Source organism: Hemitrygon akajei, chromosome 17 (assembly GCF_048418815.1).
Source record: "Hemitrygon akajei chromosome 17, sHemAka1.3, whole genome shotgun sequence".
Lineage (NCBI taxonomy): Eukaryota > Metazoa > Chordata > Chondrichthyes > Myliobatiformes > Dasyatidae > Hemitrygon > Hemitrygon akajei.
The window spans coordinates 52,365,655-52,388,234 of NC_133140.1; the positions used below are offsets into that span (position 1 = coordinate 52,365,655).

General features: G+C 40.9%; 1 protein-coding gene across 5 annotated transcripts in view; it reads left to right on the top strand.

The window, feature by feature from the left end:
- The window catches only part of znf536 (zinc finger protein 536), a 509,077-nt gene that overhangs the window by 346,812 nt on the left and 139,685 nt on the right, over window positions 1-22,580 (top strand). For all 5 annotated transcript variants that reach the window (XM_073070118.1, XM_073070119.1, XM_073070121.1 and 2 more), the window contains one exon: window positions 4,015-4,167. In XM_073070118.1, the coding sequence (XP_072926219.1) occupies window positions 4,015-4,167 (153 nt within the window). The remainder of the gene's footprint in view (window positions 1-4,014; window positions 4,168-22,580) is intronic.

Here is a 22,580-nt window from a genome sequence, read left to right on the forward strand (position 1 = left end):
ATTTTTGGACTGCTGCAGTTTCTGTCGCACAGTAAACTGATATTCATTTGTAAAGTGGTGCTGACAAATGAAAGATGATGCTGCTGACAATTCACATAAGGATTATTACCTTGCCGGTGGTGACAAATAAGCTGATTTTAATGTTGATAAGAGTAAAATTTGGAAATTAGTAGAATGAACATGGAAAATGTAGGTAGTAGGGATGCATAAATCTGAGTAGAAGTATCTTCCAATGGGCCTGCTTCCTTTCTTAATTAGCAGTTAAAACAAATTAAACTTTACTATGAGTGACTGTCATCTACTCACTGGTTATTGAAAATAAGTTTTTCCTTGATATACAGGCTGATTGAATCCACAAATTCAGCTTGAACTACCTTGGACCAGTGCTGTGAAAAATTCTGTTCTGTGTATCGTTCAATTTAAAACTGAGATTGTTGAAGAGACAGATCTGCAATCATTATGGAGTAGTATAGGCACTTTACAGTCCTTATGAACTTCACATAAATCAAAGGAAAATAGGACACTGAAAGCCCTTGCAGGTGGACAGAGAAAAGCTGGTAAACCAAGTGGAAAAGCAGCAAGGGTCTGAGAGCTAATAGAAACTCTGTGGAAAGCTTGAATTTGTGATAAAAAGGCACCTGTGGGAAAGGTTAGAGCTATAAACAGATTGGCAGTTCAGAACAGAAGTTTCAGAAGTATTGTGCTGTACTTGCTTGTATCAGAGGAAACAGAGTACAGCTCATTGTGAAGTCTGGTATGAGATTGCAGTAGGTGCAAAATCTCAGAAGCAGCAACCTCTAGATTGGAGGAAATTAAAAGGTTGGAAATGAAGAGCACCTCCAATGTCACCTGCCAGCAACCTTCCTCTGGTTACACTGGAGTAAATTGCACTATAGTACAGATGGGCAAACGTTGACAGAAGAAATGCACTGAGGAATGTAGAGTCATGCTTAGTTGTTGTTTGTGTGAAGTATACCATGTTATTAGTTGTAATTATTTTGTTGTTCATTTAATGTTGCATTTGTTTTTGCCGAGTGGTGATGAAACATAGAATTTAGGTCCATTGTGAGAGGGGAAATCGCTGATTTGTTTTTGTTATTGCTCTTGGATCAGGCAACCAGAAGGAGACTGTACCCCTTGCTCTCCTGCTGTCTATTTCTGCTTGACTTTCTTGTCTTTCTGCTGCATTGCCTGTTGCCCTATCAGTGATGGCAAGCGGTAGATCGTTTTCATGGTAAGATTGTGCAAAGACTCCAAGGTTCTTGGCATCTGCTACACCAAGTGCAGCAGGTAGGTTATCTCCAGGGTGGTCTAGGCAGCAGAATTGGTTCAACATGACAAACATTCACTTTTTTGATACCCAGCAGCAGATTGGCAGTTCTTGTCCATTTTTTTGCAAACAAAACTCACTTGTGTGTCAGTTGTCATGATCGATCTTGCTTAACCTGACCCTCGTTGTCTTGTATCCAATCTTCGGCTTGTTGTAATGGCTCAAAAGCAGACAAAGATGAAGACTAAAAATTAGCTTTATTTGTCACATGTACTTTTAGACACATATAGTAAAATGTGTCGTTTCTGTCAATGACCAACACAGTTCGAGTCTATACTGGGGGCAGTCCACAAGTGTCGCCAAGCTTCCAGCATTAACATAGTTGTGGTGAACTACATATACCTGTCTGGACACACCCCCTGCTGACTGCTCCTGTGGCTCCTCCCACAGACCCCGGTATAAAGGCGATTGAGGCCTGAGCCCGGCCCTCATTCGCCAGGATGTAGTATGGTGGTCAACTACTGCTTGTTCTTTCTTCCAGTCAATAAAAGCCAATATCTCGCCTTTACGTCGCAGAGAGAGTTATTGATGGTGCATCAATAGTATACCCATAACTTAAGAAGCCTAACCCACACATCTTTTTGGAAACCAGTGCACCTGGAAGAAGCCCATGTGGTCATAAGGAGAATGTACAAACTCCTTACAGACAGCGGCAGGAATTGAACTCCAATCTTACGGCGGGTGCTGTAAAGTGTTACACTAACTACTGTATTACTGTGCCACCCACATAGAGGGCAGAGCAGGTTGCTGCAAGGGCAGTGGCCACTGGTGTGCTAAAGCTGCTGCCTGTGGCAATACATTAGTTGAATGCCAAGAAAATGTCTGCTATAGTACATCTCAGAGTTGATAGGCCATACCTACAAAAGGCACTCAGTAGTTCTCTCCATAATAAAGATGCCTGAAGTCCTTCGGAAGTTTAATGCTTATTTGCCTTTTGCTCTCTGGTAATATGAAGCGATTGGTCCTTGAGCCTGTTGGAACAAAATGTGTTAGTGATTTCAAGTAACAGTGGAAGGCAAAGCAAATACGTAATTCCTGCTCCTGTTTGGCAGGAGTACACTGTATTAATTCTCATGATCTTCTTTAGAGAATGCAGTTGTGGCATTTTGCTGTGAGAACACCCTTACTGAATCGAAGACGAAGGGTGACCTCTTTGCTTCAGTAAGCATGTCCTCGACGATAACTGCTGCAATTGCATCCTCTCAGGTTTCCCAAGCTAATCCTTTGTGAAGCTCCAGCAGGCCAAAAATCCCTAAACACTGCAGACAAAGATTCTCCTTCTTCCAACAGCTCGTCCTTGCCCCACATCCCCTATACTCGTTATCTCCTTTGCCTACATGCCAACGAATGCAGTCACATCTGGGAACAACTGGTGGGTATTTGAAATATTTCAACATCTGTTGCTACGCTTCCTACTGGCATAGGCTCTGAAGGCTGAAAGGAACCTTTGAGAATCATGGGTAAATATATAGAAATCTACCAGCAATGACATGAAAGTAGCTGATGATTTTTTAAAAGGAATTAGTGCAAGTTCCTTTTCAGCTGTTAATTGCATGTTTGGGGAACTGAATTAAAAGGGAATATTAGCTGTCTAGATGAGCTCCAAAGTGACATGGCTGATGAAAATCAGCAATGTGTACTCGCTGATGTTATAAGTTGCACTTCTGGCGTAGTTGTAGTATGACCACCCATATGGCATCAGCACCCCTCACTCCACAGCGGTAAGCTGTAATGGAAATAATTTATTGCCTGTGGCACTCAAGAATTGCTTGCTTTGTAACCATATTTAGCAGCTGAAGTCAGCTTGCCAGGAACACTGTGAAGAAGACCATGGAAGTTATATCACAAATGGTTTATAAATTATTAACAGGTGAACCCAGAATATTAATTTGAGATAAGTCTGGTTAGTGGTGATGAAGGATGTAAACTGAAATGAAGGAATGAATAGGACGTTTAAAACACACATTAGTGCAGAGAAAATGTATTCCTGACAGAGGCAAATCCTTTAAACTAGCTTTCCGTGTGAATTATTAGAATCCGTTTCTTGTGCTTGAATTGCAACTGGATCGATTAAGTAGTAGTTCAAGGGGAGAAAATCTTGGTGGTTCAGGTATTCTTTTCCAATTTCTGAGCAATTGTTATGCTTCTTGTGTTCTGTAGAGACTAATCTATACCTCCTGATCACTTTGTTTTAATACTTGATACCTTTAATTTATTTTATCTTCAGACATTTCACTTCTGAGGAATCATAATCCGTGTAAACAGGGAGATGTTTTGGTGAGGTGAGCATTTAGTGTTGCTCCCTTTCGAGCATTAAGCAACTGTTGCTTTACTTTCAGCCTTTGCTGTGAGCAGGACCCTGCACAGCTTCCTTGTGCAGTTCCGCATTAAGCCAAAATAATGCACAGAATCAGGCATGCTGCTGATGCAGCTGTTTCCATTTTTTTCTATTAGTCATTTAAATGAAATATGCCATCTGCTGCTAAAAGATGATGATGGTAGAATCTTAAGAATTTGGTGAACAAAAATATAAGCAAACGTGAGTCGTCAGCGTTCTGCCAGCTTCCAATATGAAAGAGCGAGGTACACTATTGACAAGACTGACTTAATGTTGTGTTAGCAAAATCAGTGGAGAAAGTTCTGACGTTGGTTGTAATGATGGTGATAATTTGTATGCATTGTAGATGTAGGAGAGGAATTGGGAAGGCCTGCAGGAATACAACAGCCTTCTTTACTGAGGGATCGTGCCCATGGATCAGCCACCCGGGATTGTCCCTACTGCGGTAAATCGTTCAGAACTTCCCACCACCTGAAGGTCCATCTGCGAATACATACAGGTCAGTGAGCACTCCTGAAATTCCCCACATAGATTAGTTCCAAATGGTTTTCTTATGATATTTGTTTGTATGAAGCAGAACATTGCTTCTCATTAAATGTTTGCCAGATAGCCAAAGTATCTACCAAATCTAATATAGATTTTTACTGCAGTTAACATCAGTTTAAAAAAAAAGATTTGTTCTATGATGAAATCAGCTCACTCTCTCATATCCTGTTTTGCCACTGGTAGTTAAAATTATAAGCATGATAGAGCCCTGCAATATGGGAACGCATGACACCAATGACTGTGATAAGCAGAATCACACAGGCCCATTCTGATTCATTGGAGATTCAATTCTAGTGAATCTTGCAGTGATTATGTAAAAAGTGAAATTATTTTCTGTCAATATCACCATAAATTAGGCAAATTGAGTAGCTGGACATCAAGGTCGGCTGTGACACCTGTTGTCAAGAAACGCTTTTCTGCTTTTCACAAACAGTTGAAAAATGGGTCAAACATAATCTTATTCTGTAAAATGCAAGTTTATATACTGGCACATGCTACTGTCTTCTATATGCATACAGTTGCTATTTATTTTTTTGAACAGTTGGCTTGTAATTATATTGGTCGGCTCAGCCTTGCTGCTGCAGCTCTAGCTCATCAATCTGTACTGTAGAACAGCTTCAGTCTGTTTCTCAAATTACATTTAGCTCCAAATAATGTTAGATCAAAATATTACATACAAAATAAGCCTGGGATGCAGGTCTATCAGATAGGTTCTGAAGGACTCCTCTGTCTATGTTATCTCCATGCCTCATCTTTTATCCCACATTCCCCTCGAATTTCATTTGTTTTATCTGTTCAAATGTAACACTGTGGAAGACTGATTAATTATCAGTGCTGCAGCCTCGGGATGTACCATAGTTTTCTATAAGCACTGAACTGCTTTTTAGCTGTGTAGTCTCTGATATAAAGCAGGATAGGCAACAACTAAAATATGTACAACATGAAGTCTGACCAGTAACACCACAGTAATGATGAGTTAGTCTGCTTCAGTAGTGCTGGTATAAATATTGGCTGCAAATTCAAGGAGACTAACCTGTTCTTCTTTAGATGGTGCTATGGTAACTTTAAGTCCATCTGAGTTTAACACCTTCTTTGAAAGATGGTACTTCCTCAGTATGGCCTTGGTATACGAGCCCATGTTTTGCACTAAAATCTCTGGAGCAGAAGTTAGACTCACAAGCCTGGTACCCAGAGACATCACCACATTCTTGTTTGTCAATACCTGTGTGATCAGTTGAACTAGAGAGTACCAATTTCAATGGGGATGTGAGGCCTTTCTGTTATCTAAATAGGTAGGAAATTATCCAACTGCTCCACCACTTTATCTCTCTGTAAGCAGTTTTTATATCACTAAACATACTTTGTTCCTTTCTTTTGGACCTCAGACCTATCCTTTCCAAAGCCTATCCTTAATCTATAAGTTTCCTCAGCCCCAGCCTAAGCTGGTGAAATAGTTGACAGCAATCAGCTTTGAAGTCAATGGCCCTATGCAGGATAGGTAGAGCTTCTAGGAATTACAAAGTTTCTTCAAAAGCAGAGGTTGGCATAAATAGTCCTAAACATTGTTTCAGTTGAGCTTTTCTAGACTTTCAATAGAGTTACAATTGAAGGGACACCCAATTTTATTAAGCACACTTTTCCACTGCTTGTAATAAGCATCCCTTACATGCTGTATGTTATCAACATCCTTTCAATCTACGTAAAAATATTCTAAAATTTTAAATGTTTGTGGTGGGGCTGAAAATTCCAGCTTTGTCTAATGTATTTCCCCAACACACCTCCTTAGCAACTTCCTCCTGGATCTGCAACTTACATCAGTTCCAGAAATATCTTTCATGTAAATCACATAGCCCCTAGCTCTCTGAACCTATCTTCAGTGGCACACCTCCATAACAACTTCTGAGTGTGCTGATTCACTTCTGGTTGAAACAAAAGCTTGGCAGCCAATATAAGCAAAACTTAGGAGGGTAGATGGTTTTCCTGGGAAGAAGCTAAATATTCTTGAGTTTCTGCAGGAAAAAAGCTGCAGAGGAAAGAAAGAAAGAGCTTCCAGAACTGCCCAAGACAAACAAGCCCAAAACATTTAATATCAGGGAATGGAAACTCTCTGGGATGAAGAATGAAGTTTTTGATTTTATCTTTTTGGGCAGAGATGTGTATTTATCCATAAATTTACTGTTACTTTGTTTGAATGACGAAGTGTGTGGCCTGGTATGATGATGCACACTTGACTTGGATAGACTATGACTAAGCACCTATTGTACTGACTTTCCAACGTTTTCTGCAATAACTCACTGTGCCAGCAAATAGGACGTTCCTCGTCAACCCCAGGACAGCAGACTGAAGTGTCAGCTAGCATTCTTCCTCACCATCAACAGCCGATGACTGCTTCTTGAAAGTGAACATGCATAGATGCCAAGTGTGGACCCAGGCAAAATTAGCTAGGCTGCCACAAAGATAAATAGGCTGCCTCGCTGCCCACAGTTCAGGTTCCTACATGATGAATGGTCACTTGGATGAGGCACTGAGGGCTGGTGGTGCCAAGGGAAACCAGCAGCAGCTGTAATTAAATGCATTAGTAACATGGCGCTTTTAAGAGTGAATTCGATAAGGGAACAAGGAAGAGTGGCAGTATATATCGAAAGCGAGACAGTAAGAGGCTTGTGTGAAACAGACATTAGTGTGAACCAGGTGGGCCAAATGGTCTGCTACATATTCCTTGTAATTTTTTTCCCAGGTGTAACATTAAGAAACATGCACATGGCATATAATGTCTATTCAGTGTCTTCAAGGGATGGAGAGGTAGATTCAGGCGGCTTGTGTTCAGGTGGAAATTTCAATAAACAATTCATTTTGGAGACCAGATATACCAACTACTGGTTTGTCATTTAACTGCATGCGTCATAGGGGCAGTAATGAGCGACTGCATCTGTTTTTGAATCTAGACTCTGTTAGCTGTAAACACCACCTACTATAGATTGCAGTGGAATGATCAGTGAGATTAAGAACTGCTTATTGCTGTCTTCAGCCTACTTCATTTTTATTTATTTTTGAAAATGGCTGGATTCTTCTTCATGGAGCAGGATCCCAGCCGTGTCAAACAATGATAACTGAGCAGCTGATAACTGAGTGACTGATTTTTATTACTGGGCCAGATGTCCTTCTATTAGTGTTCTGATGCGGCTGGTATCAATTTCTTTTTCAAGCATTAAACATTTTGAATATTGCAGATGGTAAATTTAAATTAAAGCTCCAATTGGGAAAGTGCTGGGATGGCTTAGTTTCTTTCGACAAGTTCCAATATTCTACGTTCTGTCATTTATCCAATCCTGGGAATGTTTGTCTTTTCACTGAGTTTTCCTCAACGCTGAAAACCAGTCCCCGTATTTTGCCCGACCACACTCATTCTATTGCCATCCCCCTTTCCCTCCTATCTCCAATGGTGAATTTCTTGCCATCGCCACCACTTCATGTGGGCATCTTTACTGCAAACAGGTAGAGTACATAAGAACATAAGAAATAGGAGCAGGAGTCGGCCATCTGGCCCATCGAGCCTGCTCCATCACTCAATTAGATCACGGCTGATCTGGCCACGGACTCATCTCCACCTACCTGCCTTTTCTTCACAACCCTTAATTCCCCTACTATGCAAAAGAGTAAGCAGAGAGCTCACCCTCTTGAGGTATTTACATCATTGTTCAAGCTAAAACGCCAAAGATTTTGAGCTTCAGGTAGAGACTACGGACTATAATTCTTTAAACACTTATTATTTAATATCATCAACAGCAATTTCTATTGCGTAATTTTGATTGGTTCCCATCTTATTTTTTATGTAAAGTACATTTAATTCATAAATCATTGCACTCAAGATTTTATCCTTTTAATAGCAGCAATATTACCTAAACCAAATTGTAAGTTAGCTGTTTGAAAAATGCCTTCAGGAAAAAAACAGTGTACAGCAGTCAGCAACACTTCTATGGACTTGCTGGAGTTTAATTGAAACCACAGTTTTCTACTTCAGGGTATATCCAAAGCATCATGTTTCTAAGCAGCCATGCCCAGCACTCCAAGATTGATTATCAAAGCATTGGGGTCCTATTCAGAGAAACAGAGTTCAAATCCCAATGTTCATTGCCATTTGAACTGTCAGCATTGGCAATGAACCCTGGGATCTGAACCCTGTCTCTCGAAATAGGACCCCAATGCTTTGCTAATCAATCTAGAAGCTTCTGGGCATGGCTGCTTGGAAACAGAAACTTTACATCTACCCTAAAGAAGAATACTGAGGTTTCAATTAAATTCCAGCATGTCAGCAGAAATGTTGTCATATAACATTTACTCTGGAGGCTTCCACATTCAGTGAAATAAAACGTTTGTTGCAAAAACATTTGCAAATAACTAAAATGTGCTGCATAATGCTTTATGAATGAAAGTTATATAATGTTAAAATGCAATCAAAACCCAAGAAGATGATATCCAGCATCTTGCTGGTGTTGGCATTTACCAACACATTTTTACAATGTGACAGTACTCATTCAGCATCATAAGCCGTGTATAGATCTATTTAAAATCTGATCAATACAGGGAGAATAAAATACTTACAATGTTCATCTGTGATTAGAAAAGGTCCTTATGAGTATAAAATTAACTTGGCAATATTTACAAGAATAAAAAGAAACGGTAGCGATAAGCTGTTAAACTGAGGTGAAGAAATTACACTGAAGAATGTAAATATGTGATCAAGGATCTAGGTCCTCTTGGACCCCCACTGCTTCACAGTATGAACTAAACTGACACACTGCATTCAGAAAAAGTGAGAGCAACGTGTATGTGCTCATACATGAGATGGAATCCCTCTCCATCTGCTACCACACTTCTCTGTTTTCTCTCATGTTCCATCTCTTTTCTGTCCTCATATTATTCTCTGCTCTGTACCAGAATTAGTTTAGTAGCATGGAACAGACTAGAAATCAATTTGAATTTGCCAAAAGGAAAAATAAATGATTGGAGGAGATGTGTTAATATTAATTTTGGGGAGATTAAGGTTCAGTTGGGGCTGATTGTCTGCTGCAAGGTAGTGACTTGGGGCTTTCAAAAGCAGCCTATTAGCACATCTGCATTGTAGGTCTGTGAATAGTTAGTGGCCATGAAAGGAATACTTTGTGAAGAGGGTTAAAGATTGGATATGTAATCATTAAACATCCATGAGGATAGAACGGAAGACATAATTAATATGAGGAATAACCAATCTTATATGGCGGGCTGTTAAATTTTTTAAAATGTAGTTTTATCAAACTTGATCTTAAGTGGGCTCTCATACATTAGCTCCATTAGTAGATTAATTAACAAGATTTTAATTTTCTAACCTCCCTGATTTTGTTGGATCTCATTAACAATTTCTTTTCATTTTATTATTATCTTTCCAAAACACCATCAAAGAGGATTAACCAGCCATTTATTTCTTTTGCTGCTGGTAGAATCTTCCTATGGACATAGTTGTTTAAAAACACTTTCTTGGTAATTATTCAGCTACAGAGAAGAAATAATATTTATCATACATAATTCATCCATTCAATTTTCTTAAATATCAGCCTCCCCTCCCATATTCTTTCACCACCACACAGAATGCTCCACAGAACTTTTCATGCCCAAGTCAACAGAAAAAAGAGACAGTATAATATTCAAAGGAAATTCATCAAAATGGAGTTCCTCCAGAATGGCTGATCAAGAAAATTGCTTCAGGTCCTAGAGAAGGATCTATTATTGAAAGCCTGAGCTAACTCCATGCTTTAATGTTTCCATTTTCATAATCCACTATACCAAAGTATCCCTTCATTATTTTCATACAAATCTTTACTAACCTGAGCTGATCACCCTTGCAGTCTTGGCCCATGGCCATCTTGATGACTCAGTTCAGATGATAATCTTTGGATCAGGTTTTGGTGTCAGGCTGTACAGAAAATTTTTCTGCATGATTTAGATATTCCAGCACAGTCCTGAGGGAAGGTTACTTTTCTGAACCTTGGAATAAGATCATGAGCAGAGGTCCCATTTCATTGTTCAGTGATGCATGCCAAGATTCCCATAGGCTTTCCTGAACATCAGACATCACCCTCCACAGCCAAAATCAGGTTGGAATACGGCAGAATAAATAGAATGTGAAACTTAGGTGGAAAGTGAAGTTTCCTTCCAAAATTGGAGGAGGCCTTTTAGACCATCATTCTTATGCCACTCAGAGAGCAATCCTATTTCCCACTAATTTTCCCCATAACTTTTTCTCCCCCCCACTCCCATAAATTCAGTCTAGGTCCTACAACTTAACTAAGGGCAATTTAATGTGGTCAATCATAACCATAAGAGATTCTGCAGATGCTGGAAATCCAGAGTAACACATACAAAATGCTGGAGGAACTCCGCAGGTCAGGCAGCATCTATGGAAAGGAATAAAGAGTTGATGTTTTGGGCAGAGACCCTAGTCCTTATTTAGGGTCTTGGCACTTGGAAGGGTCACTGTCCATGTGGTTGCAGCTAACAGTTAGTACGTTAAATCGTGCTTCCTCTTGATTGCAAGTGAACTTCAGTACACATGTTAAGATACCTTACCATATAATAGCGTCTTGTTGAGACCAGACATAATGTATTTAAAAAGGATATACTTTCTCTGGTGGGAGTAAGATTCATCAATGCAGTTCCATGATTGGCAAATCTGTCATCAAAAATGAGACTAAGCAGTCTAAGCTTCTGTTCACTGCAGTTTGGAACAGTGATTCCCAAACGTTTTTGGGTTACCAGCCCCTTAGCTAAGGTGGCCACTGGTGAAAAGGCATCAGTACCAGACATTGAGGCAAATGGTCCCAGGTTGGTATCCGGCGGGCTCCTTGTATGCCTTCCATTCATGTTGGGTTGAACATCAAGCTTGCAACTCGTCCTCATAAAGACAGTCAAATGTTACAGGAATGGCAAAAATGCTGCCCTCTGTGCAATTCAACAGTTTTAGTGTATACCTTAGTAGTTCAACTATTTACAACTTCATTGCTTTTTCCCCTTTCGATGAGATGGTTGGGTTTCATGCAGTGACATCAGCTTCTCAACATGAGGTTGTTTGTCACTCAGAAGAAGTCTCATATCCCCACGTTCAGTAAAGTGCAGTCTGTTTCATTGCTTCGGAAAAGTTGGGCGACTGCACTGAAACTCCACTAAATATGATGTTGGAAAGGCAATAGAGAACACGTTGACCTTTTTCCACAGTGCAGGATAGCATTCGGAGATATCTTTCTTGATATAATTTACTTGAACCATGGCTTCAGCTCAAAGTCAATTTGTAGCAAGGTCAGTTCTTCCTTAATCCTTCCTGTTAATTCTTCATTACAACTGTTCAGGAATGGACTTGCTACCCAGTCTGGAATATGGATCAAGAAGATCCTGAAATCTTGACATGTCTTTATGCAGCTCACACAAGTGAGCACAGTATACTTGAAGATCATCATCTGGTATTCTGTCTTTTTCTTCCTACTCAGAGAGGCTTAGAAGTTGAAAAAGGTCGCAACAGCCAAGTTGTACTTAAATAGGGTTAATCCAGACAGAAATGTGGAGATGACCAATTTGACTTTGATGAGTTTCACATAATTTCCTTGCAACTGGAGACTGATTTCATTTTGTGAATAATTCTGACAAATAAACAATGCCATGCCTAGTATTCTTGAGTTAATTACTGAATGTCCCATTTGAATCTTCAAAGTATTTTATCAGTATCAAAAAGTGTGTAAAATCATTTCACTTTCCTTTTGAGAGTCATCTGACTTCTATGTGCAACAGCAAGTGTTCAAACTGCCCATAATTCTCAATACAAAGCTCTTGAAATAGTCAAGAATTGAGAAGATAGGACTTGATTTAATTTACCAGTATTTAATGATTCGTGCAGCCAATTACTTGGGCTTTATTGGAACAAGATGATGTCTGTAAATAACAAAGTGAAAGGTAAATAAGTTAGGTATAGCTTTTTCAAGAACCCCTGGTGGTGTCTTGTCATTAATGGTGCCCTGCCTGTTGCACAAGCAATAATGTTGATGAGCGGAAAGTCAGTTTCTTTGAAGAATTACTCAACAACCTGAAATATTGACTCCCGTTTCATATGTTTCTTCTCTCCCTGCAAATAACAACTCTTGAACCATGCTTTCATCTTTTATGAAGCAAACATACAAAGATTTGTCATCTGGCAAAGTTGACTCATCTAACTGCAGAGCAAATTCTGTTGTCCTAAGTATGTTGCACAGTGTGTCTTCCACAGTCTTAGACATTTCATCTGTTTGTCTTTTTAAAAGAGTTACCGATGAGCACAATCACTTTAATTATTTGATCTGGAGACTTATGCAAGCTGTACTCAGAACCTCTCTTACTGCTGGCAGAATCAGCTTTTCTCCAATTGTATGTGGCTTTCCAGATTTAGCAATGAGCAATGAAATGTATGAAGCGCACAAACCACTTGTTGTGAAGTGCTGGAAAACATTGATGACCTACTGCTTATTAGGGAAAGTGAAGAGGCGATAGACAGGAGCTACAGGGAGGTAGTCATCCCTAGGCTACAGGGTTCAGAAAACTGGGTGACTGTCAGGAGAGGGAACAGAAATGCCCGGATAGTGGAGAGCACCCCTCTGGCTGCCCCCCTCAGCAACAAGTATATCATTTTGGATGCTGTTGAGGAGGATGACCCGACAGGGGACGGCCACAGTGACCGGGTCTCTGGCACTGACCCTGGCGCTGTTGTGCAGGAGGGAAGTAGAGAGAAGAGGAATGTGGTAGTCATAGGGGATTCCATAGTCAGGGGAATAGACAGGAAATTCTGTGAGCCTGAGGGAGATACCCACATGGTATGTGCCTCCCAGGTGCCAGGGTACGGGATGTCTCAGATCGGGTCCAGAATATTCTGAAGGGAGAGGGCGAGCAGCCACCTGTCTTGCTACATGTTGGTACCAATGACATAGATAGGAAAATGGAGGAGGTCCTAAAGAGAGATTTCCAGGAGTTAGGAAGGAAGCTGAGAAGCAGGACCTCCAGGGTAGTAATCTCAGGATTGCTACCTGTGCCATGTGCTAGCGAGGGCAAGAATAGTAGGATCAGGCTGATGAATACATGGCTGAGAGACTGGTGCAGGGGGCAGGGCTTCCGATTCTTGGATCATTGGGATCTCTTCTGGGGGAAGTATGACCTGTTCAAAAAGGATGGGTTACACCTGAACCCGAAGGGGTCCAAAATCCTGGCGAGAAGGTTTAATAGAGTTGTTAGGGAGGGTTTAAACTAATTTGGCAGGGGGATGGGAACTGGAATGATAGAGCGGAGGAGGGGGGGAAACAGAAATAAATCTAAGATAGTGAGCAGTAAAGATGTCAGGAAAGACAGACAGGTGATGGGGCAAATTTGCAGCCATTGGGATGAGCTGCAGTGCAATAAAGTTGCAGTGCAATCAAAGCAAAAAGTACCAAATACTGGACTTAAGGTATTATACTTAAATGCATGCAGCACAAGGAATAAGGTGGATGATCTTGTCGTACAGCTACAGATTGGCAGGTATGATATTGTGGCCATCACTGAGATGTGGCTAACAGATGCATGTCTCTGGGAGCTGAACGTCCAAGGATACATGGTGTATCAGAAGGATAGGCAGGTAGGCAGAGGGGATGGCATGGCTTTATTGGTAAGAAGTTATATTAAATCATTAGAAAGAGGTGACATAGGATCGAAGGTGCAGAATCTTTATGGGTTGAGCTAAGAAATCGCAGGGGTAAAAGGACCCTGCTGGCAGTTATATACCGGCCTCCTAACAGCTGTAGTGATGTGGACTACAAATTACAACAAGAAATTGAAAAGGCTTGCCAGAAGGGCAGTGTTAAGATAATTGTGAGGATTTTAACATGATTAGGAAAATCAGGTCAGCACTGGATCTCAAGAGAGAGAATTTGTAGAATGTCTACGAGATGGCTTTTTAGAACAGCTTGTTGTTGAGCCTACTAGGGGATTGGCTGTACTGGATTGGATATTGTGTAATGAACCAGAGATGATTGGAGAGCTTGAGGTAAAGGAACCCTTAGGAGGCAGTGATCATAACATTATTGAGTTCACTGTGAAATTTGAGAAAGAGAAGCTGAAGTCCAATGTGTCGGTATTTCAATGGGGTAAAGGAAATTACAGTGGCATGAGAGAGGAACTGGCCAGGGTTGACTGGAAAGGGACACTAGTGGAAGGACGGCAGAGCAGCAGTGGCTGGAGTTTATGCGAGAAGTGAGGAAGGTGCAAGACAGATATATTCCAAAGAAGAAGAAATTTTCGAATGGAAAAAGGATGCAACTGTGGCTGACAAGAGAAGTCAAAGCCAAAGTAAAAGCAAAGGAGAGAGCTTACAAGGAAGCAAAAATTAGTGGGAAGACAAAGGATAGGGAAGTTTTTAAAAGCTTACAAAAGGAAATTAAGAAGGTCATTAAGAGGGAAAAGATGAACTATGAAAGGAAGCTAGCAAATAATATCAAAGAGGATACTAAAAGCTTTTTCAAGTATATAAAGAGTAAAAGATAGGTGAGAGTAGTTATAGGATTGATAGAAAATGATGCTGGAGAAATTGTAATGGGAGATAAGGAGATGGCGGAGGAACTGAATGAGTATTTTGCATCAGTCTTCATTGAGGAAGACATCAGCAGTATACCGGACACTCAAGGGTGTCAGGGAGAGAAGTGTGCGCAGTCACAATTACGACAGAGAAAGTACTCAGGAAGCTGAATAGTCTAAGGGTAGATAAATCTCCCGGACCAGATAAAATGCACCCTCATGTTCTGAAGGAAGTAGCTGTGGAGATTGCGGAGGCAATAACAATGATCTTTCAAAAGTCAATAGATTCTGGCATGGTTCCGGAGGAGTGGAAGATTGCAAATGTCACTCTGCTATTTAAGAAAGGGGCAAGGAAGCAAAAAGGAAATTATAGATCTGTAAGCTTGACATTGGTGGTTGGGAAGTTGTTGGAGTCGATTGTCAAGGATGAGGTTACAGAGTACCTGGAGGCATATGACAAGATAGGCCGAACTCAGCATGGTTTCCTTAAAGGAAAACCCTGCCTGACAAACCTAGTGCAATTTTTTGAGGAAATTACAAGTAGGCTAGACAAGGGAGATGCAGTGGATGTTGTGTATTTGGATTTTCAGAAGGCCTTTGACAAGATGCCGCACATGTGGCTGCTAAACAAGATAAGAGCCCACGGAATTACGGGAAAGTTACATACGTGGATAAAGCATGGATAGAGAGTGGATAGAGAGTGGGAATAAAGGAATCCCATTCTGGTTGGCTGCCTGTTACCAGTGGAGTTCCACAAGGGTCGGTGTTGGGGGCCACTTCTTTTTACGTTGCATATCAACAATTTGGATTATGGAATAGATGGCTTTGTGGCTAAGTTTGCTGATGATACAAAGATAGGTGGAGGGGCTGGTAGTGCTGAGGAAACAGAGGGTCTGCAGAGAGACTTGGATAGATTGGGAGAATGGGCAAAGAAGTGGCAAATGAAATACAATGTTGGAAAGTGAATGGTCATGCACTTTGGTAGAAGAAATAAATGGGCAGACTAATATTTAAATGGGAAGATAATTCAAAGTTCTGAGATGCAATGGGACTTGGGAGTCCTTGTGCAGGATACCCTTAAGGTTAACCTTCAGGTTGAGTCGGTGGTGAAGAAGGCAAATGTAATATTGGCATTCATTTCCAGAGGAATAGAATATAAGAGCAGGGATGTGATGTTGAGGCTCTGTAAGGCACTGGTAAGACCTCACTTGGAGTACTGTGTACAGTTTTGGGCTCCTTATTTAAGAAAAAATGTGTTGAGGTTGGAGAGGGTTCAGAGAAGATTCACTAGAATGATTCTGGGAATGAGAGGGTTAACATATGAGGACTGTTTGACCGCTCTTGGACTGTACTCCGTGGAGTTCAGGAGAATGAGGGGGGACTTCATTGAAACATTTTGAACGTTAAAAGGCACGGACAGAGTGGATGTGGCAAAGTTGTTTCCCATGGTGGGGGAGTCTAGTACGAGAGGGCATGACTTAAGGATTGAAGGGCGCCCATTCAGAACAGAGATGTGAAGAAATTTTTTTACCCAGAGGGTGGTGAATCTGTGGAATTTGTTGCCACGGGCGGCAGTGGAGGCAAGTCATTGGGTGGCAGAGATTGATAGGTATCTGAGTAGCCAGGGCATCAAAGATTATGGTGAGAAGGCTGGGGAGTGGGACTAAATGGGAAAATGGATCAGCTCATGATTAAATGTCGGAGCAGACTCAATGGGCCGAATGGCCGACTTCTGCTCCTTTGTCTTATGGTCTTATGTTTTAAAGTGTTTTCTATTTCTGAAAGTTTTCATGAAGTGACTGAAAATAAGTCAAGTTTGCTTTATCAGAGTGTATTTTCTTCAAACGTTCAAGGAGACTTATACAGTTCATCACTTCATTTTAAAAAAATGCTTTTTTACACAATAGACACATTGGTTGCTTGGTGCTGGTATAAGTCCATATTTCAGATACTCCACACTATACTGTCAACACTTCATTTTTGTTTGGTTTGCTTTTGCCATTTTCATTATGGATGCCATGGTCAATCACTTGTTACTTAAGTCTAACATCAAGCACTGCAAATAATAAAGGGGCAAGTTATGATGTCATTATAGCTCAGGCAAAACCTGACTCTCAGCCTGAAGGGACATAAAGTGGGGCTGCGATACCTCGATTGGGCTGTGGGCCGGAGAATTGATGTGAAAACCATTCGAAAGGTCAGATTCTGATCTTTAGCTCTTTGAACACCAAACACTAATTCACAGGAAATGCATCATGGCGTGATTAGAGTATGGGAATCAAACTACCTGTACCACACTATTGCCGTTCAACACCGTTTGTGTTCTTGGTGTGAGATGTGGGAATTCTGGGAGGCCTCCAGTGTCCTGGATAACCACCTCAGCACCAGTTGCACCGTGCGCAGCTCCTCAGAGACTGTGTTAAGGAACTGGAACTGCAACTCGATGACCTTTGACTCATGCAGGAGACTGGGGAAGTGATAGGTAGAAGCTACAGAGAGCTAGTCACCCCTAGGTTGCAGGAGACAAGTAACTAGGCTGCTGTCAGGAGAAGAAAGTGAAATGGGCATCCGGTACAGAGTACCCTTGTGACCGTTCCCCTCCATAATAATAAGTATACAATTTTGGATACTGTTCAGAGGGACAGCCTACTGGGGGAGACACAGCAACCTGGTCTCTGACACTGAGTCTAGGTGCTATGGCTCAGAAGAGGTGAAGAGGACTGTAGTAGTGATAGGAGATTCCATAGTCAGAGGAATAGAGATGAGATCTTGTGGACGTGATAAAGACACCTGCATAGTAAGATTCCTCCTAGGTGCCCGAGTCAGGGACATTTTGGATCGGCTCCACGGCACTCTAAAAGGGGAAGGTGAGCAGCCAGAACTCCTGCTACATATTGGTACCAATGACATAGGTAGGAAAGGTGAGGAGGTCTGGAAGAGAGATTTTGGGGGGCTAGATAGAAAGCTAAAAAACAGGACCTCTGGATTTCTGCCTGTGCCATGCACCGTGTGGGTAAGAATAGGAGCATTTATCAAATGAATGCGTGGCTGAGGTACTGGTGCAGGGGTCAGGGTTTCAGATTTCTAGATGATTGGGATCTCTTCTGGGGAATGTATGACTTGTCCAAAAGAAGCAAGTTACACTTGAATCCAAAATAGAGCAATATCCTTGCAGGCAGATTTGCTACAGCTTTTCTGGAGGATTAAACTAATTTGGCAGGGGGATGGGAACCGGAGAGCTGGGTTACAAACAGAGGCAGTGTGTCGTGAGATTAGTGTACTGTAGTGGATGGAGCTAGCAAGGACAGGCTGATGATCGGGTAAAATTGTCATCAAAGGGATGAGTTGCAATGTAAAAGGGGAAGAAAATCAAAAAGGGTGGTAGATGCAGGAGTGAAGGTGTTATATTTGAATGCATGCATCATATGGAATAAAGTAGACGAACCTGTAGCACAGTTACAGATTGACATGTGTGACATTGTGGGCATCGCCGATTCATGGCTGAAAGATAATGGCTGGGAGCTTAATGTCCAAGGATACACATTGTTTCAAAAGGACAGGCAAGTAGTTAAAGGAGTGGGGTGGCTCTGTTGGTAAGAAATGAAATCAAATATTTAGAAAGAGGTGATATAGGATTGGAAGGTGTAGAATCCTTATGGGTAGAACTAAGAAACTACAATGGTATAAAGATCCTGATGCGAGTTATATACAGGCCTCCAAACAGCAGCAAAGGTGTGCCCTACAGATTAAAATGGGAGATAGAAAATGCATGTCAAAAGGCCAATGTTATAGTAGTCATGGGGGATTTCAATATGCAGAAGGATTGGGAAAATCTGATTGGTGCTGGGTCCCAAAAGGGGGAATTTGTAGAATGCCTATGAGATGGCTTTTTAGAGCAGTTCATGGGTGAGTCCATGAGGGGATCAGATATTCTATATTGAATATTGTTCAATGAACTGGAACTTATCAGATAGCTTAAGGTAAAGGAACCCTCAGGGAAAGTGATTTATAATAGAATTCACTCTGCAATTTGAGAAGGAGAAGCTGAAGTCAGATGTATCAGTACTATAGTGGTGTAAAGGGATTTACAGAGGCATAAGACAGGAATTGGCCAGCATTCATTGTAAGGGGGCACCAGCAGGCATAATGTCAGAGCAGCAATGGCTGGATTGTTTGGGAGCAATTTGGAAGGCACAGGATAGAGGCATCCCAAAGAAGAAGAAGGCAGGATTTTGCAATTGTGGCTGACAAGAGAAGTGAAAGCCAACATAAAAGTACTATGAGTGTGTATGTAATAAAACAAAACTTTGTGGGAAGTTAGAGGATTGGGAATCTTTTAAAAACCAACAGAAGGCAACTAAAAAACTCAAAAAGAAGGAAAAGATGGAATATGAAGGTAAACTGGCCAATAATATTGAAGAGGATACCAAAATTTTCTTCAGATATATAAAGAGTAAAAGAAAGCTGAGTGTAGATATCGGACCACTGAAGAATGATGCTGGAGACTTAGTAATGGGGGACAAGAAATTGGATTAACTGAAAAAGTATAGTCCATCAGTCTTCACTGTGGAGGGCACTAGCAGTATGCCAGAGCGTCAAGAGCTCAGAGCGTCAGAGGAAAGAAATGAGTGAAGTTGTCATTACTAGGGAGAAGGTGCTTGGGAAACTGATAGGGTTGAAGATAGATAAATCACCTGGACCAGATGGTTTCCAATACACCCCAAGGTTCTGAAAGAGGTGGCTAAAGAGATTGTAGAGGTATTGGTAATGATCTTACAAGAATCAATACTCTATGGTATAGTTCAGGATGAAATTGCAAATGTCACTCCACTCTTAAAGAGGAGAGAGAGGCAGAAAAGGAAATTCTAGACCACTTAGTCTGACTTAAGTGTTTGCAAGGATATACGAATCGATTGTTAAGGATATGGTTTCAGGGTACTTGGACGCACCTGATAAAATAGGCTGAAGTCAGCATGGTTTCCCCTGGATAACAGAATTGATGGGTTTGTGTTCACGTTTTGTAGATGATATGAAAATAGTTGGAGGGACAGATAGTGTTGAGGGAACAGAAAGACTACAAAAGGGCTTATGGAATACAGTGTCTGGAAATGTGTAGTCATGCACTTTGGTATTTTCTAAATGGACAGAAAATTCCAAAATCTGAGATGCAAAGATGATTTGGGAGTCCTTGTGCAAGATTCTCTAAAGGTTAATTTGCAGGTTGAGTCAGTAGTGAGGAAGGCTAATACCATGTTGGCATTCATTTCGAGAGGACAAGAATATAAAAACAAGTATGTAATGATGAAGCTTTATAAAGCACTGCTGAGGTCTCACTTGGAGTATTATGAGCAGTTTTGTTTTGGGTCCTTTAAAAAAAGGGTACTCTGAAATTGGAGAGGGTTCAAAGGAGGTTCATGAAAATAATTTTGGGATTGAAAGACATCATATGAGGAGTGTTTGATGGCTCTGGGCTTACAGCATTCGATAGAGTGAATGTGGAGAGGATGTTTTGTATGGTGGGCAATTCTAGGACCAGAGAACATAGCCTCAGAATAGAGGGGTATCTATTTACAATCAAGATAAGGAGGAATTTCTTTAGCTAGAGAGTGGTGAATCCGTGAAATTCTTTGTCACAGGCAGCTCTAGACGCCAAGTCATGGAGTATATTTAAGACAGAAGTTGATAGGTTCTTGATTAGGACATGAAGGGTTACAGGGAGAAGGCAGGAGATGGGGGCTGAGAGGGAAATGGAGCAGAATTGATGGGCCAAATGGCCTAAATTTCCTCCTAATTATTATGGTATAATTAATTTGACATTATAAGATACTACAGCCTTTCAAAAGAAATGTCATTATTAATGCATAAGCCTTAGTTGATACTTGGCCGAAACATGGAGTATGAAATTAGTGAGGTCATGTAAAACTGTATGAAACATTAGTGAGGCCTTAGCTACAGTCCTACATATGGGTCCATTCACCATGTTACTGAAAGTGTATGATGCCACTGGAGATGGTGCAGAAGGGATTTCCAAGGAATTTGCCAAGGCTGGAGAGCTTCAATTTTAAGGGAAATTTAGCTTAATGGGGGCTGTTTGGATTGGAACAGAGGAGGCTGAGCTGAGATTATGTCCAGGTACAGAAAGCTATAAACCAAGATCTGCACTGCGGCTTCATCCTTTTCCTTTGATACAAAGGCACAAGGGAATATAAAGGGCATGGTGTTTTATTTACTCTGTGTAAATTTCAATGGCTTGATTTTATATCTGGTATTATCAGCAGACTATCTGCTCATGGAATAGAATGGTTAATTTTGATACTAACCTCAACTTACTTTGAACCGACCACCAGGACTCAGCAATAACAATGAGAATCAGGAGCCTTGGCCATTAATACCCTCATGCTATCTGGCTCAAAGCATAAAATCCAGCAGAGAGCAGGGATCTCAGCTGGGCCTTATGATCAGAGGTTTGTGTGGTTAGCTCACACAGCAATTACCCATTTAGATTATTAACCTTGGCTGTCTCCCGGTCAGCTTTTCAACCAGTGTACTGCACGGCAAAGATTGTAAGGTACTGAACTTGTAGCAACCATTCAGTATCTCCTTATCTTTGCCCTTTGTTGCGTGGGATCTGGTCTTTTTCTCTTTTCGAGTGGCTATGATTCTTATTTGGAGCAGATATCAACCTTAGCTCCAGCCTCTGGTTAACCAAATGAGATTATCTTGGGGAAGTTCATGTCAAAATCTTGGTAAGAAAGGAAGAGCGGAGAAATGATTTCACAATAACAATGTACCGTATATAATTCTAGAGTGGACATCTGAAGGGGAAATTACCCATATTACTGTGCAAGGAGACTTTATTTTAATCTGATAAAACAGGGGAAATCACGCAAATGGAGACTCTTGAGAGGAGTGTGAGTCAGTCTCTCATAACCATTCCCCATTGCACTACATGTGTAGCCGATCAGTCCATTGTAGGTGAACAGTGGAAAATTATTCACAGTAGAGAGCAGGTAGATGGTGAAACAGGCACCCCTAGGACTGAAGTACAGAATAATTTGTACAGACAGCAGGTATTCTCTCTCTTTTTTTTCTGCCAAGCTATTTGTGTACAGCATTTGATTCATGCCCTGAATTGCGCTTGTATGAAAAAAGTCTATTCTTCTTAACCAATCGTCTAAACAAGTTAAATCCATCCAGTCTTAATTTGCAGTCACTGGCATTCTGTTGTCTCACTGAGACAATAAACTGAGATGTTTCTCGGTTTAGCTTTGCTGTTAATGCCGACTGAGATCTGTGCAATCACATGTCAGTGTAAACTTAGATTCAGAAACAAATCTCCCATACTGGCTAACATGTTCCACCCTCTATTGGCAACTGGCTCCCTGCACCACACCATCTGGTGTACCCTGCTCCCAGTAATCTCCTTCACTTTTCACTGCCTTTAGGAAATCCTTCAACAAAAACAAAACAATATTAAATTAAAAATTGTTGTGTGGAAATGCAGAAGCTGGTTTCCACAGGAGTAATCACATTTCTTTAAAATCTACAATGTTGTTACAGCTTGGCATTATAAAAAGAGCATTTCTATTCCATCTGAATGCTGAGTTTAGATTATGGCACTGCAGTGCAGAGTAAACAAAGCTGATGGTATAATATATAAGAGCCGATATTTCCAGGAAATGTGCAGTGGTCCACTTGCTCTGCCCTCAAGAAACTAAAGCATGGTTTATAGAATACTGCTACCAAATTAGTTTGAATATTTTTCTGATC